The sequence below is a fragment of the Ursus maritimus genome, unplaced genomic scaffold (assembly GCF_017311325.1).
Source record: "Ursus maritimus isolate PB19 unplaced genomic scaffold, ASM1731132v1 scaffold_2, whole genome shotgun sequence".
In the NCBI taxonomy this organism is placed as follows: Eukaryota; Metazoa; Chordata; class Mammalia; order Carnivora; family Ursidae; genus Ursus; species Ursus maritimus.
Window position 1 is genome coordinate 54,664,579 of NW_024424452.1, and position 15,327 is coordinate 54,679,905.

A 15,327-nucleotide genomic window follows, 5' to 3' on the forward strand; every position below is an offset into this window, starting at 1 on the left:
TGGATTAAGATGTTAAATTCACTTCAAAATGTGATTTTATCTCTAACATCTAGTCTTTAGATAAAATTGACACAAATTTCTATTATCTGAAACAGAATAAGTTTAGCTACAATTCGACATGCACTGAAAACAATTGGTCTGTAGCAGCTATGTTGGCCACCAGCAGATCCACTCCATGAAATAATTAGCAAAGATACATTTTTCATTTACTTGAACAATTATCTCAGTCAAAACAGGTAATACAGAAAAGGAAGGAAAATTTCCAAATTCATTCTATGAGGCCAGCATTACCAAAACCAGATAAAGTCACCACAAACAAAAGAGCAAATATCTCTGATGAACATAGATGTAAAAATCTTCAACAAAATACTAGCAAACCAAATACAACAATACATTAAAAAAACATTCACCATGATCAAGTGGGATTTATTCCTGGGTTGCAAGTGTGGTTCAATATTCACAAATCAATCAATGTGATACATCATATCAATAAGAGAAAGGATAAGAACCATATGATCATTTCAATGGATGCAAAAAAAGCATTTGAAAAAGCACAACACCCATTCATGATAAAAATCCTCAACAAAGTGAATATAGAGGGAACATACCTCAACATAATAATGGCCATATGTGAAAAACCCACAGCAAACATCACACTTAATGGAGAAAAACTGAGAGCTTTTCCTCTAAGGTCAGGAACAAGACAAAGATGTCCCCTCTCACCTCTTTTATTCAACATAGTACTGGAAGTCCTAGCCACAACAATCAGACAACAAAAAGAAATAAAAGGCATCCAAATTGGTAAGGAAGATATAAAGCTTTCACTATTTGCAGATGACATGATACTGTGTATAGAAAACCTGAAAGACTCCAGCAAAAAACTGCTAGAACTGAAAAATGAATTAATTCAGTAAAGTTTGAAGGATACAAAATCAGTGTTCAGAAATCTGTTGCATTTCTAAGCACCAATAATGAAGCAGCAGAGAAATTAAGAAAACAATACCATTTACAATTGCCCCCCAAAATAATAAGATACCTAAGAATAAACATAACCAAAAAAGCAAAAGACCTGTGTTCTGGAAACTGTAAAACAGTGATGAAAGAAGTTGAAGATGACATAAAGGAATGGAAAAACATTCCATTGTGTTAACATGTCTATACTACCCAAAGCAATCTACACCTTCAATGCAATCCCTATCAAAATACCAACAGCATTTTTCACAGAACTAGAAGAAACAATCCTAAAATTTGTATGGAACTGCCAAAGGCTCTGAATAGCAAAAGCAGTCTTGAAAATGAAAAGCAAAACTGGAGGCATCACAATTCCAGGCTTCAAGTTATATTGCAAAGCTGTAGTGATCAAAACAGTATGGTACTGGCACATAAATCAATAGAACAGAATAGAAAACCCAGAAAAAACCCCACAATTATATGGTTAATTAATCTTCAACAAAGCAGGAAAGAATATCCAATTGGAAAAAGACAGTCCCTTCAACAAAAGGTGTTGAGAAAGCTGGACAGCAGCAAGCAAAGAATGAAACTGGACCACTGTCTTATACCATACAGAAAAATAAATTCAAAATGCGTTAAAGACCTAAATGTGAGATCTGGAATCATAAAAATCTTAGAAGAGAGCACAAGCAGTAACTTCTCTGACATTGGTATAGCAACTCTTTTCTAGATAGGTCCCCTGAGGCAAGGGAAACAAAAGCAAAAATGAACTATTGGGACTAAATCAAAATACAGAGCTTCCGCACAGTGAAGGAAACAATCGATAAAAATAAAAGGCAACCTATAGAACAGGAGAAGATATTTGCAAATGATATATCTTTAAAAGGTTAGTATCCAAAATATGTAAAGAACTTATAAAACTCAACACCCAAAAAACAAATAATTCAATTTAAAAATGGGCAGAAGATATGAACAGATATTTCTCCAAAGAAGACATACAGATGACCAACAGACACCTGAAATGATGCTCTTCATCATTTATCATAAGGGAAATGCAAATCAAAACTACAATGTAATTATCATCTGACACGAGTCAAAGTGGCTAAAATCAAAACATAAGAAATAACAGATGTTGGTGAAGCTGTGGAGAAAGGGGAACCCTCGTGCACTGTTAGTAGGAATGCAAACTGGTGCAGCCACTGAGGAAAACAGTATGGAGTTTCCTCATAAAGTTAAAAAATAGAACTACCCTATGATCGAGCTTTCACACTGCGGGGTAGTCACCCAAAGAATTAAAAAAAAAAAAACACTAATTCAAAGGAATACATACACCCCTATGTTTATAGCAGCATTATTTACAATAATCAAGATATGGAAGCAGCCCAAGTGTCCATCAGTTGATGAATGGATAAAGAAGATGTGTGTATATATATTGGAATATTACTCATCCATAAAAAAAGAATGAATCTTGCCATTTGCAATGACACAGATGGAGCTAGAGAGTATAATGCTCAGTGAAATGTCGGTCAGAGAAAGAAAAATACCATATGATCTCGCTCATGTAGAATTTAAGAAACAAAACAAAGGAGCAAAAAGAAAGAGAAACAAACCAAGAAACACACTCTTAACTACAGACAATAAGCTGATAGTTACCAGAAGGTGAGCGGGTGGGGGGCATGGGTTAGATAGAAGATGGGAATTAAGGAGTGCACTTGCTATGATGAGCACTGGGTGATGTATGGAATTCTTGAATCACCATATCGTACACATGAAACTAATATAATACTATGTGTTAACTAACTGGAATCAAAATAAAAACTAAACAAGCAAACAGGTAATAGAGTCAGGAAGGTAACATAGAGGCCTAATATATAAAACTTCAGTTCTCATAAACCAACATCCTTCTGATGTCGTAATCTAAGATCAAAAACAAAAGGGTCTTAACTTGGTCAAACTCACAGGAGAAAATTTATCCAGAGCTTTATAAGCAAAAAAAAATGTAAGCCTCTCTAAGATATTAAATATAAATGATTCCATCCACCTTTGTTTTAAAACAAATATATAACACATTAAATTAAAACAAAGGAATAGTCACTAGTGCCAGCCTGTGTCATAAAGCCCTATAATCCCTATCTCAGTTTTAGGAGCGTAGATCTTCTTGAACTCCATTCTTAAGTTCAGTGGAAGAGAACCCATATCTTCTGCTGTGGAAAATATACAAACTTGCATATCCCTTTGCAGAATCAGTTCCTACTTGCATGGAATAGCATTGCTCTCTTGCCATCTTTGAGCGTATTTCTCCTTGGCATCTTTGTAGCGCTGTGGTCCTTCTGTGCCATCAAGTAAAATGAGGCAGAAAAGAGCCAGTCTGAGACCAAATTTTGCCTTTTAACCACAGATTTCTCAGACGCAGACCAGGGTCTTCTACAATCCAAATTTTCAAAGAACAATAAGAGAAAGTCCAAGATGTCAAGCAAAATTGATGATTTCCTAGCCATGTGATCGGGAAGTTCCATGGCCTATCAAATCGCTTGTCATTTTAACATCACATAAATTGCCATTGCTCATCTGAAGGTATCTTTCCTTTAAGACAACGGATGTCAGATGAAAGAGAAAACCAGGATTCCTTTCCCAGTTGTGCCACCTGTTAGCTGACATAAACAAGTCAGTTTTTCTCCCTGAGTCTCTGTTTGGTGCAGCTGTAGAGACAATGGTAGTACGTACATTTGGGCGGTTGTAAATGTACATGAGGTAATTTATATAATTGGCATACATTGACTCTATAATATTCTATGAATAGTGGTGATTATTTTTGGAGAATTATTTTTGCCTTCAATTATTTATTTTTAGGATGTATTTGCTCCAGCCTTTGCTAGGTGCCAAGGGCCCCATTTTCAAAATGATAAAATGGTGTGCTGCAGGATTGCATTTGTAAATGTTTAAGATTTCTTTTGAATTTCCCAGCATTTTGTCATATTTTTTTGAGTTCCACATCATAATTTTATGCTCAGTGTATAATGTTTACACTTAGAAAAGGATCGTTGTGAAATAAAGCACGACTTCTACTTTTTTAATGTAACCTTAACTCTTGTCTACCTCAGGCTTCATAGAAATTGTTCTCTCTAGTGCAGCCCCGGGGGTATTGTAGAAATGCTTCACACACTAACTCTGACCATGTAACCAATGGTTAATAAATCCATAATATCCAGACCTGTCAATCTTTTAGTTTCAGATGCACAAAATCCATTACAGAAACCCTGTAATATATGGAAAGATTAAAATCTTAAATTAAACTTTTTTCCTGGTGCCTAGAAGGATTTTGAACTCCGTAAACAGGCAGATGATTTTGACTTGTGTATAATCTACAGTTGATTTTATTGGAAAGTACCTCATGCTGTGTTTTGATTTGGATAATAAAAACATTTTTCTGTTCCTGAATAGTCACAAATATATATTTTAAACAGAAAGAAAACAAACTTGTTATAACCAGAGGTTGTTTATTTGCTCACAAGCAAGAGCTTTCCAGGTATTCATCATACTCGCCTGCCATTACGAAATGATTACATCATAAGCAGCGCTGAAAATTGGCACAAACAGTCCATACCTATAGTTCCTGAATGAATATTAAAATCACCTGGAAAACTTTTGCAAAGACCAGTTCTCAACCCCAAGTTTACTGAATCACAGTCTCCTGGTATGGACTCAAGAAATCTAGATTTAAAAAAAAAGCTTCCCAGATGATTTCAATGTGCTCCAAATTTAGTAATCATGAATTACATACACCAAGCAAAAGTGGTCGGTTACAATATTTCTTTGAAAACATGAATCAAACCACTTTCTCTTGAATGTCCAAACCCAAAATAGTGGCTAAATTAACTGGGTTTTTTCACATGTACTTTGTTTTGTGGTCAATGTGAATAGAGCGACTTTATGTAAGTTGCTGGGAGTAAAAAATATCCATGTGGTTGCTTGGCAACAGAAAATTACCTAGGCAATTAAGTGGGCTTTCAGTTTATAAATTATTATTTACATGATATCTATAAGTTAATTCTTACTACATGTTTATAAATCCTACCAGAAAAGGAAGTGAGGTCCAGGGAATGTGTGAGAATATTCGGGGGAAGCATAACTGGAATACTATTGGCAAACATCACTTATATACTTGTCATTTGTTAAATTTCTAGTATATGCCAAACGCTTTGATAAGCCCTTTCCCAGCCTTACCTGAGTTAATACTCATGCAAACCCTGGGATACAAGTAATATCATTATTTCCATATTAAGATAAGAAATTTGAATCTGAAAGAAATGATGTAATATACCCAAGGCTACATAGCAAAGCCAAGATTCAAATTCAGGTCTGTTCTTTACTACTGCCTTACAAGGGCAATCTCTACATGTCTTGGGCTTAACTCTTAAATCCAAATCAAGCTTTTTATTTATTACCCACCATCTTTTGGATTTGTGATGCAACTATGCTTTTTGAAATAGTAGCCCAGAGGGCTGAGAAACAGAGCTAGGTACTGGCAAATACCAAATGATTGTGGAAGAATTTTTTTGTTGGGCATGACAAGACCAGAAGAATTAATTGTGGAAAATAGTGAGCCCCCGAAGGGAAAATATCTACCTGACAATAGTTATCTCCTGTGGCATGAAGGAACTAGTAACCAGAAGGCTTTGCCTATCCATTCAAAAGTCCAGAAAGAATAGACATGGCTTAGCAAAACCAGATTCCAAGTGCTGAAAGATTTTAATTAGGTGGGAGAGGGAGTCATTTCTCAAATATTGACAAAAAGAATATTCAAGGACTATTTTAATGCCTCGGTAGACATTCTCTTACCTTCCAGGTAAATGCTGGTTCACTTTAGCTCATTATTACTTGATAAATGTCAGTTGTAAGATTATCAAGACACTTCAAGCTCTAGAAAATCAAGATTTCTACTCTTTTGTATACATTTGTACCTTCAAATCAGATGATGCACAAACAACCCTTTTAAAATGTTTGCTGAATTAATGAAAGAACATAGTAGTGAGTAAATTTCTGAAATTTATAAGACAAATATAAATAAATTTTGGATTTTCTGCTGCTTAAAATTATTCAAACACTTGATTTCCTATAGAAGCCTATCCCTCCTTCCACACTAACTCAACTCTAAACACACATACACACACATACGTGTGCACACACACACGTGTGCACATACACATTTTCACACACAAATACACATTTCTTCTTTAGAGACAAACAGGACACATTCCCATATCTTCCAAATATTATATGTCATCTAATGGATGCATAAGTTTTTTCACTTATTTCTGAAAAGGGATTACTGGTTTCTAGGTGGAATGGGCTCCACCATTTAGTTTCCCTGCGACCTTGGGCAAGTTTCACAATGTCTCTGAACTTGAGGTTTCTCTTCTATGCAATGGGGTATCAAATGCTACCCTGCATTGCTTTTATGTCAAGTCAGTGAAGTAGGATGGTAAACATTTATTAGGCACTGCCTGGATACTGGTTATTATTATTTAAGCTACAGATAGCCACCCGGCTAATTGATTCCTAAACATTCCTTCTCGCCTTGTACCAGCTCTCAACCTCAGGTCAGGACTTACACATTTGTATTAAATAGAGTGAAGGATATATGTTCAACTAATGGGTAAAAAATCATAGAAAATGAAAAAGCAAATAGTTCCTGGAACATAAATGGTTTACTCAGGATAAGAATAGAGGTATTCCTGCTGTTTCAGAATCCAAACACTCAAAATTATTTAAACTCTGAAGGTAATAATGAGTCTTTCTAATTTATCAAGGTGATGACTATATTTTGAACTGTTCTAGTCCTTCATCATATTCTAATTAACAATGTCATTGCATTCAACACACTTTCTTCACTAAAGATGGTGAGTTATTTACATTTAATGCATAATATCAGAGTACTGGCATGTGTCCATTCATATTTACCTCTTAGTCCATTAAAGAAAACAATTAGCAACAGTTCTTCTGAGAAATCATTTCAATTAATATTGCTTAGGAATAAAAAAATATATTGGTTAGGAATAAAAATGCTTTTTATTAACCAATTTTTGATTAAAGGGTAGTTAGCCACAATATGGCTTATCTATAGACATTAGGCATCTTGGTGTTCAGTTAACTTATCAAGTGCAGTGTATTAGATCAGATAATAGCCATTTAAAGTCAAAATTGGCATTAAGCTCTCTAAAAAATTTACTTTGCGTTAACTGGGATGATTCAACTTTGACAATTCTTTCAATTTTCTTAGAAGTGCAAAAACCAAGTGACAGTAGCACTGAATTTCAGAAGAAAGTGTAAAACTCATTTCAATGATTTATGTTTTATTTAGCATAGTAATAAATCTTTTTTCATCTGTATTGAGGTATAATTGACAAACGAAATTATGATATATTTAAAGATCACAACGTGATAATTTGACATATATAATTGTGAAAGGATTTCCACCCTTGAGTTAATTAATGCTAACATCATGTCGCATATTTATTTTTTGTCTTTTTGGTGAGAACACAAGTTCTACTCTCTTAGCAAATTTCAATTATACAATACAGTATTATCAGCTATAGTCACCATGTTATACCTTAGGTCTGAGGACCTAAATTATTCATTTTATAACTGAAAATTTGTACCTTTTTACCAACTTCTCCCTGTTTCCCCCATCTTCCAGCCCCTGGAGGCACCATTCCACTCTGTTTCTATGAGTTCAATTTTTTTTTCTTTAAGATTCGACACATAAGTAATACCATAAAGTTATTGTCTTTGTCTTGCTGTTTCATCCACCTTGTTGCAAATGGCAGTATTTTCTTCTTTTTTAAGGCTGAATAATAATCCATTGCATATATACTACATTGTCTTCATCCATCCATCCACTGATAGGCACTTCGGTTGTTTCCAGACCTTGGCTATTGTGAATAACATTGCAGTGAACATGGGAGTATAGATAGCTCTGTGAGATAATGATTTCATTTCCTTTGGACATATACTTAGAAGTAGGTTTTCGGGATCATAGAGTAGTTCTATTTTTAATTTCTTGAGGAACCTCCATACTGTTTTCTATGGTAACTGGCACTAGCAATATGAGTTTCCATTCCCATCTCACCAGTATTTGTGATCTCTTATCTTTTTGATAATAGTCATCCTGAGAGGTGGGAGGTGGTATCTCGTTGTGGTTTTTGATTTGCATTTCCTTGATGGTTAAGGATGTTGAGCACATTTTCATGTACCTGTTAGCCATTTGTCTGTCCTTTTTGGTAAAAAAAATGTCTATGGCCTTTGTCCATTTTTTAATTTGGACATTTGTTTTTTTCTGTTCTTGAGTTGCATGAGTTCCCTTGTAGATTTTGGATGTTAGCCCCTTATTAGATAAATGGTCTACAAATATCTACTCCCATTCCATAGGTTCCTTTTCATTTTAATGGTTTCCTTTGCTGTGCAGAATCCTTTTAGTTTGATGTGTCCCACTTGTCAATTTATTTTGTTGCCTTTGCTTTTGTTATTTAATGAATTTATTTTATTGAATTCTAATATGTACTAGGCATTTTTCTAAGATATTAATATGTATCTCGTTTAATGCTTTTAACAACCGACTATAGTATGTCCTATTGTTTTGCCCATTTTACTAAGGAGAACAAGTCAATTTAGATATTATTTAGTTATTTTGTCTAGGTTATTTATCACAAAGTTGTTGGAGCCAGCCCACAATGAATCTGACTCCAAATTCTGTGGTCAAAATCACTGTGCTATTTTCTCACTATTTTTCTACATAAACAGGGCAGAAAGCAAATGATTTTTTTCTAAGTTCTATGATCCAGTTCAGAAGCTAAAAAATAATTTTGCTATAAATATAGCAAATATGAATGAGGACAGTGTAATTTGAGAGCAGCCCACCCAGTAACCCAGTAGGAGTGTTTTATTTGTAGCTTAAAATTTCATGAGATATAATTCATTAGCCTTTGGGTATATTGAATCATCTATTCATTTTAACGAACATGAAAATATTTGCTGAGCCCCACTCAGGGGCAAGGTATAATGCTAGACACCCTGACAGTTTTAGAGAAGAATGAGACATTGTCCTTCCTGTCATGACCCCTACTCTCTATTTGGGTAGAAAGGACATAAATGACACTGTTATACAAACTTAAGTAAAATTTCCATACAGTTGGTATGGATGTGTATTTAAGAGAGTCTTATTTCACTTCCAAACGCTCAAAAGGCCATAACCAAGATATGCCTACCTGTGCAACAAGGAATTTAGGCTGATTTGTTCAAAGCATGACATTAAGTGCAACCAGTGTTTTGAAGCAAATGCAGCTATCAAACCGAATTAATAGTTTTCCTCTTAGAATTGTTCCTGCTCCAGCTCCTAAAAAAAGATTTGAAAAAAGCATTATTTGATTGACTTGTCCCATTGTAAAGTATGCACCTGCTGTGAAATGAAGCCACGGAGAAAAAAAAAAGTTGAATAATTTAACTTTTTTATTTGTAAAGATAATCAGGGTTTTTCTGATTACATCTTAACTTCATAAATGTTAAATAACCTATCAGCATCTAGTTGTTGTAAATTATGAAAAGGAGCATTGCAAGGAATATTAACCAACGAAATCCTTGTTCTTTAGTGAACAAGAAAATGTGTTATGGCAGCTTGTCATTGTGGGACTGGTAACTTTGACACCAAATAACAAAACTGCCATTTGCACTTAGGGTAAATTGGTTCACTTGAGCTTCCACTGCTCCTCTTGCTCTGACATAAATTTATGAACTCGGGAACTAACCAAGTCGTGTGGCTTCCCAGCTGACTTTAACAAATATGCCCATTTCATTTCATTTAGTCATCAGAATACCAGGGGGTTAGGTTGTTTCAGACTCATTGCAGATGGTGTAGGGTTTGCAGGAACACAGGAGCCTTTCATGTCACAGTCCTGTAAATTATGACAGTGGAGGGGCCCTATTTCCTAAATACATGTCACCATTTGACATGCTCACAGCTTCAAGGAGCATTTTCTCTTTCAACACCTCATAGGTATATATAAAGGACATTTATTTCCAATTAACCAAGACGTGAAAAATACATTTTCCAGTTTCGTGCCTTGACTATCCATGTTGAAACCTAGATGAAGATTATGTCTATATTTGAAATGTAGCAGAAGCACATTTTGTTCTCTGACCCCCTAGGAGTCCTGTCCTTCTAAGCAGAGAAGTCCCTGGACGCAGACCAGTAGGTACAGAGGAAGACATTCAGTAAAGTGCAACCTCAGATGAATTGAAGGGAAGACCATTTCTAAATTACTGCTAGGAATGAAAAAATATCTTCATAGGAACACAACTTGATCATATCCAAGTATTGACAAAAAAAAAAGCTAGATAAAATATTATTTTAAAGAGATTTATTTAAATGAATATAACATTTATTTGTAATTGGAATAGCAGCTTGATTTTAAAAAGTGTCATAGATGTGGGCTTTTTTTTTTCCATTTTGTTCCATTTCATTTTGTTTTGCTGAGATGTCTATCATTAATTCAGCACTTTCTATGTCACAGGAATGTACTAAAATGTTTTACATGCATTTTCTAATTTAATCCTTGTAGCTCTTTATGAGAACGCTATTAGTATCATCATTTTACAGATGAAGAGACCAGCATTCACAGAGGTTAAGTAATTTACCAGAAACAAATAAGGGCAGAGAAGTGACTTGATCTGCCTGATTCCATTCTGTGGTTTGTCTAGTTCCACAAGAATGATAGAATATTTTTCAAATGTGCGTTTGTCAAACTTTTTATAAGATCTATCCCAGGAACAGAGAAGACAGAATGAACATGCAATCAATCCCAGGAGGTCTAGAAACTGCCCAAAGTAATCACCATAAGCTTACAATTTCTTTAAGGTCTTGCTTTTTAGCTTAAAAACTCATACAAATTTGCCATTGTATTCCAATGTGTTTGTCTTCATCCAAAAAAATAATAATAATGTATTTTATAATTTATCATTAGGGGAATTTTTTTTTCACTAATCTCCTTGGATAAAGAGTTATATGCTGTTACATTTTAGGATATTAGGTCACTCCGGAGAAAGCTGACCCCAATAACAAGTTCAATGTCCAGATAATTCTGTCTTCATTTTGTTACAAATATGTGGGGACAAACAGCAACCTTTTTTTCCCCACCACTTTACAGACTATGTCAGGGTAACAATAAGGAAAATGCCCAAAATGGGAGGTGAATTCTGTGACATTCCAAGATGCTATGGATGGAAATTTCCATAAGCATATCTTCCTGCTGAGAGGCCAAACTACAAACTGAGAAAGTCCCTGATCCACTCTTAAATCTCTTTTACTACCTCGAACAACAACCTCCAAAGAACATTCTTAGTGGGGGAAAAAAGCCTGATTATACTGCTCCTTATTTTACTTCTAATATAGTACATAGGTTTTCCTCACCCATTAATGGACTGAGTTTCAAACGGTCCCTATAATCAACTCTCTTCGTCCACCTCTCAAACTTCATTTTAATTATAGCAGTTTTGTTGGGAGCGTGAAACCGTTCCCAGTTTTGTCTTACAGTTGAGAATTAGGCCTCAAAGAATATCTTCTAAATAAGCCCAGTATGTGTATTACTATACCATTAAATAGAAAAATAAATTTATTTACATTTTCTAGGCATTAATCTTTGTCACTATATCTTTTTACTTCATGGGAAAAAAAAGTAACGTAGAAATGTCTGTTACCTGAGATTCAGCAGAAATGTGGGCCCAGCCAAATTTTCATCCTGTGTCTGTGGAAGATTACCCATGATGAATTCATTTTAAAGCAATAGTGAGCAACTCAAATTAAGTGGGGTTTTGATAACATCATGAATAGGACTTGTACTTGTTCAACACACTGATTATGTCAGCATAAACTTCTGCTGTCATTTAGTTAGTTCTGAGGTGACTATAGAGTTAAAACAACTAACTAGTCAAAGTTCTGATCACTCAGTACCCATCTAATTTTCTAGTCTAGGGCTTTTTATGAAGAAAAATCCATACCAAATTTTTGTGAACAAAGAAAGGTGGGATTCTGCTGGTTTCCCTTGCTCAGGCAAGGAAGCCTTACGTTTCCCAAATTTTACAGGTCAAACTGGAATTCCGGGAAGAGGTACCATGTTTGTTCTAGCCTTTGAAAATACTTTGACACAAATCCACAAACATGTAGGGCATGTGTATTTCAGTTTTGGAAACCTGCCTTTCAGAACTTCAAATATTCACCTATATTTAGTTCCATCAGCGGGATTCTAATTTTTCCATCACTTTTTTTTCCCTCTAATCAGTGTCCAATACCTGTTCTACTTGGCTACCCATGTTGTCTCAAAATTATCCTTTCATTTTCCCCTTGTTGTCCTGATCTGAGTCTCCATTACCGAGAGAGCATAAATAGAGAGAGAGAAGCTTTGGCATCAGATGGGCCTGAGTTCAAGTTTGACTACCCCACGTAATCAACGTGCCATCTAGGACAAGTTGCTTAGCTTTCTCATCTTAAAAAAATGTAATAATATTTGCTTTACAATATTGTCCTGAGATTTCTTTCATTCGTTCAAACCAACATTTATTGTGCTGCAACTTTGGGCTAAACTCTAGGTACTGGAACTACCCTGGGGAGGAGAACAGAGCCCCTGACTTTATGGAGTACACTGCAACTGGAATGCAATGAGATGGCTATCCTTGTTTGGGTTATTGCTGCAACTGTGCAGAGTAAAGAAAGCAGGGTCTACTCTAAGCGTCTTACCCTAAGGGTTTACTCTAAGGCCTCTGGCATAGGAAAATAGAAAGGAACCCAAGAAGAACAGGTTTGGGAGTGGAAAATATAGTTATTATGCTTTGGACCTGTTGAGATGTAGGTTTCTGTAAAGTCGGCTGCTGAAAATAGAAATCTGGAATGCAAGAGAGATGAAAAGCCAGAGATAGGGATTTAGGAATCCAATGATAGAATAGCAGTAATTTAAGCCATTAGAACAAATACAACAGATAATTTAAGTAGGATGCTCTAACTTAAAATAAAAATTCTTAGTCTGGCTTCAGCACAATCGCATCTTTCCAAAGGAAACAATTGATCAGTCCTTCTGACTATGATCAATATATCCTTCAGAGAGTACTTATTCTCATCTATCCTACACAAAATCCCAAGCATCTCGGCTTTATACTGGCTCTTCCACCCCTTACACAATTGGGGCTATATCTGCAAAAAACAAACCTTCATTTCATTTTTTAGACCTCATTTCTGAAGGGTTCTTGAGTCCTGTGCTGTAGATTTCATTGCTTCTATAGCAAAGATAACCTTATTTAAGTACTACAAAGATAAGTAATTAAACCCACAAATGTTATAAGCTATCAGATCAATGAGAAAATCTCGTGAGAAATTCCATTATATTCTTCATTCAGGGCTCATATACTCTCCTTGAAAAAAAAAATGTACTTGTTGTTCATGACCAAATAAAACGTACAGGCATTTAATTATATGAATAGATTGTGAAGAGGCTAAACTGACAAGACCTTCTTTCTTTAGGAAGCATTGTGAAAAATGACAGTTTTGAACCCAAATTTCATATGTATTTAGGTCCATAAGTCTCCCTGACAGAGTGGACTGTCCTAACTCAATAATTAATGCACTGGGAATTCTCTAGGTAGACTATGATTTGGATACTTTATGGGCTATTATGTCAAGGATCTGTGTCAGACTGGATGCATACACAATGCCTACAGAAAAATTATTGTCACAAGCAAAACTGGTGGGGTTTTTTTTTATGTACTTTAAGAGTAAGTAAGCCTAGGAAAAATATATGACAGCATTTCTAATTGCCTTGTATTTTTTAAGAAGTGAAACGTGCCTTCATTTTTATTTGCCCATAGAGTATACCTTTGAATAGAACTATTACATGTACTTCATTTGTTTTTGAAAATGAGTGATACACATTTTTTTTACTTTTGAAATATACGTTCATGCAGTTATTAATTGCTAGATTCAGTGATAATATACCTTTAAGTTATAAAATATTAAAGATTCATTGTTTTTAAACATTTGTTGACCATTCTGTATAGCATACATATATGTTTTTTCTCTCTCTCTCTCTTTAAAGGGATCCTCATCCCCAAAATGCCTGTGGAGTACAATGTCTTACTCAATGCTGGAAGTATAGCACCTCTGACCTCCTCTGTTGGTCATCATCAATCCATCCTTCTGGAAAATTTGGCTCCATTCACACAGTATGAGATAAGGATACAAGCATGTCAAAATGGTAAGTCTTTCAGACACTTGTCCTGGGCTTTTATAAAAAAAAAAAGTATTTTATGAAAAAAAATTCATTAAAAAGGAATAGATTCTCAATTCAAATACAAAGACTAACATTTCATTTCTTATTTGTACTGGACTGTTTACCCAGAAAAATCAGAGCCTGGCATTGAGTGAAGCATTATGCATTTCTGCACATTAAATCATGAATATTTAAATATATTAAAATGGTGGTTTTGCAAAGTCTTGTTTTATAAGGCCCTTTAAAAGAAAAACACCTAGATCACATAAAGGAATCATTGGTAATATAAAACAAAATAGGTATTATGAAAATTTCAAAAAAGAGGTACTCACTTTGGTTTATTTAAGTTTTAGTAGGGGGTGAGGGGAGGCATTATTTAGAAGTTGAGTTACACTTGAATGAATCTTACCTATTTTACTGTGCTTACCTGAACTCTATCTCATATATGCAGACTGTCACCCTGAGTTTCATGGCACAGGCTAGTGGTCTATGAAATCATCATCCATCTCTCTGGTCTTAAGGAAGAGCCTCCCTCAGTCCCTTCATCCCTCCGAATGTGACATCATATATTAATAAGAGAAGAAAAGATGTAACTCATATTGGTGTATAAAACATGTTGCTCCACTTTAAATTAAAGAAATGTCCCAATATTATACTCAAGTGGTGGGAACTCCTATCTTACTTGTGCTTAGAAACTTCTGTTTCCAAATGAGTATGAGTTCCCATGAGTTGATTAGGACACAGAGTCTGAGATTTTGCTTTGCCTCGTCTTCAGAATTGTGAGTCAGTTTGCCCACTTCTTTCTACAAACCAAACCAAAGCATTTTATGTTGAAGGATACTTTTTCTCTCTGATATAGTCTTCAGCTAATCAACATGGAAACGGTTTTAAACTAGTGTTTTCTTTATGGAAATGCAAAATCAACTTCTGCATCTTTATGTCTCTAAAACTATGTTATGGAGATACAATATTCTTCAAATTAATTGATTCTTATGTGTTGGGAGGTGGTTATTATTTTTAAATATTGGCAAGAATAAGATATTATTAAGAATATACAAGATGTGCAGGT

At 34.8% G+C, this 15,327-nt stretch overlaps 1 protein-coding gene across 1 annotated transcript in view; it reads left to right on the forward strand.

Annotated features, from left to right (window-relative positions):
- Positions 1-15,327, forward strand: part of USH2A (usherin) — a 676,781-nt gene that overhangs the window by 557,064 nt on the left and 104,390 nt on the right. Inside the window, exon 58 of the mRNA XM_040636016.1 lies at positions 14,085-14,243. Within this exon, the coding sequence (XP_040491950.1) occupies positions 14,085-14,243 (159 nt within the window). The remainder of the gene's footprint in view (positions 1-14,084; positions 14,244-15,327) is intronic.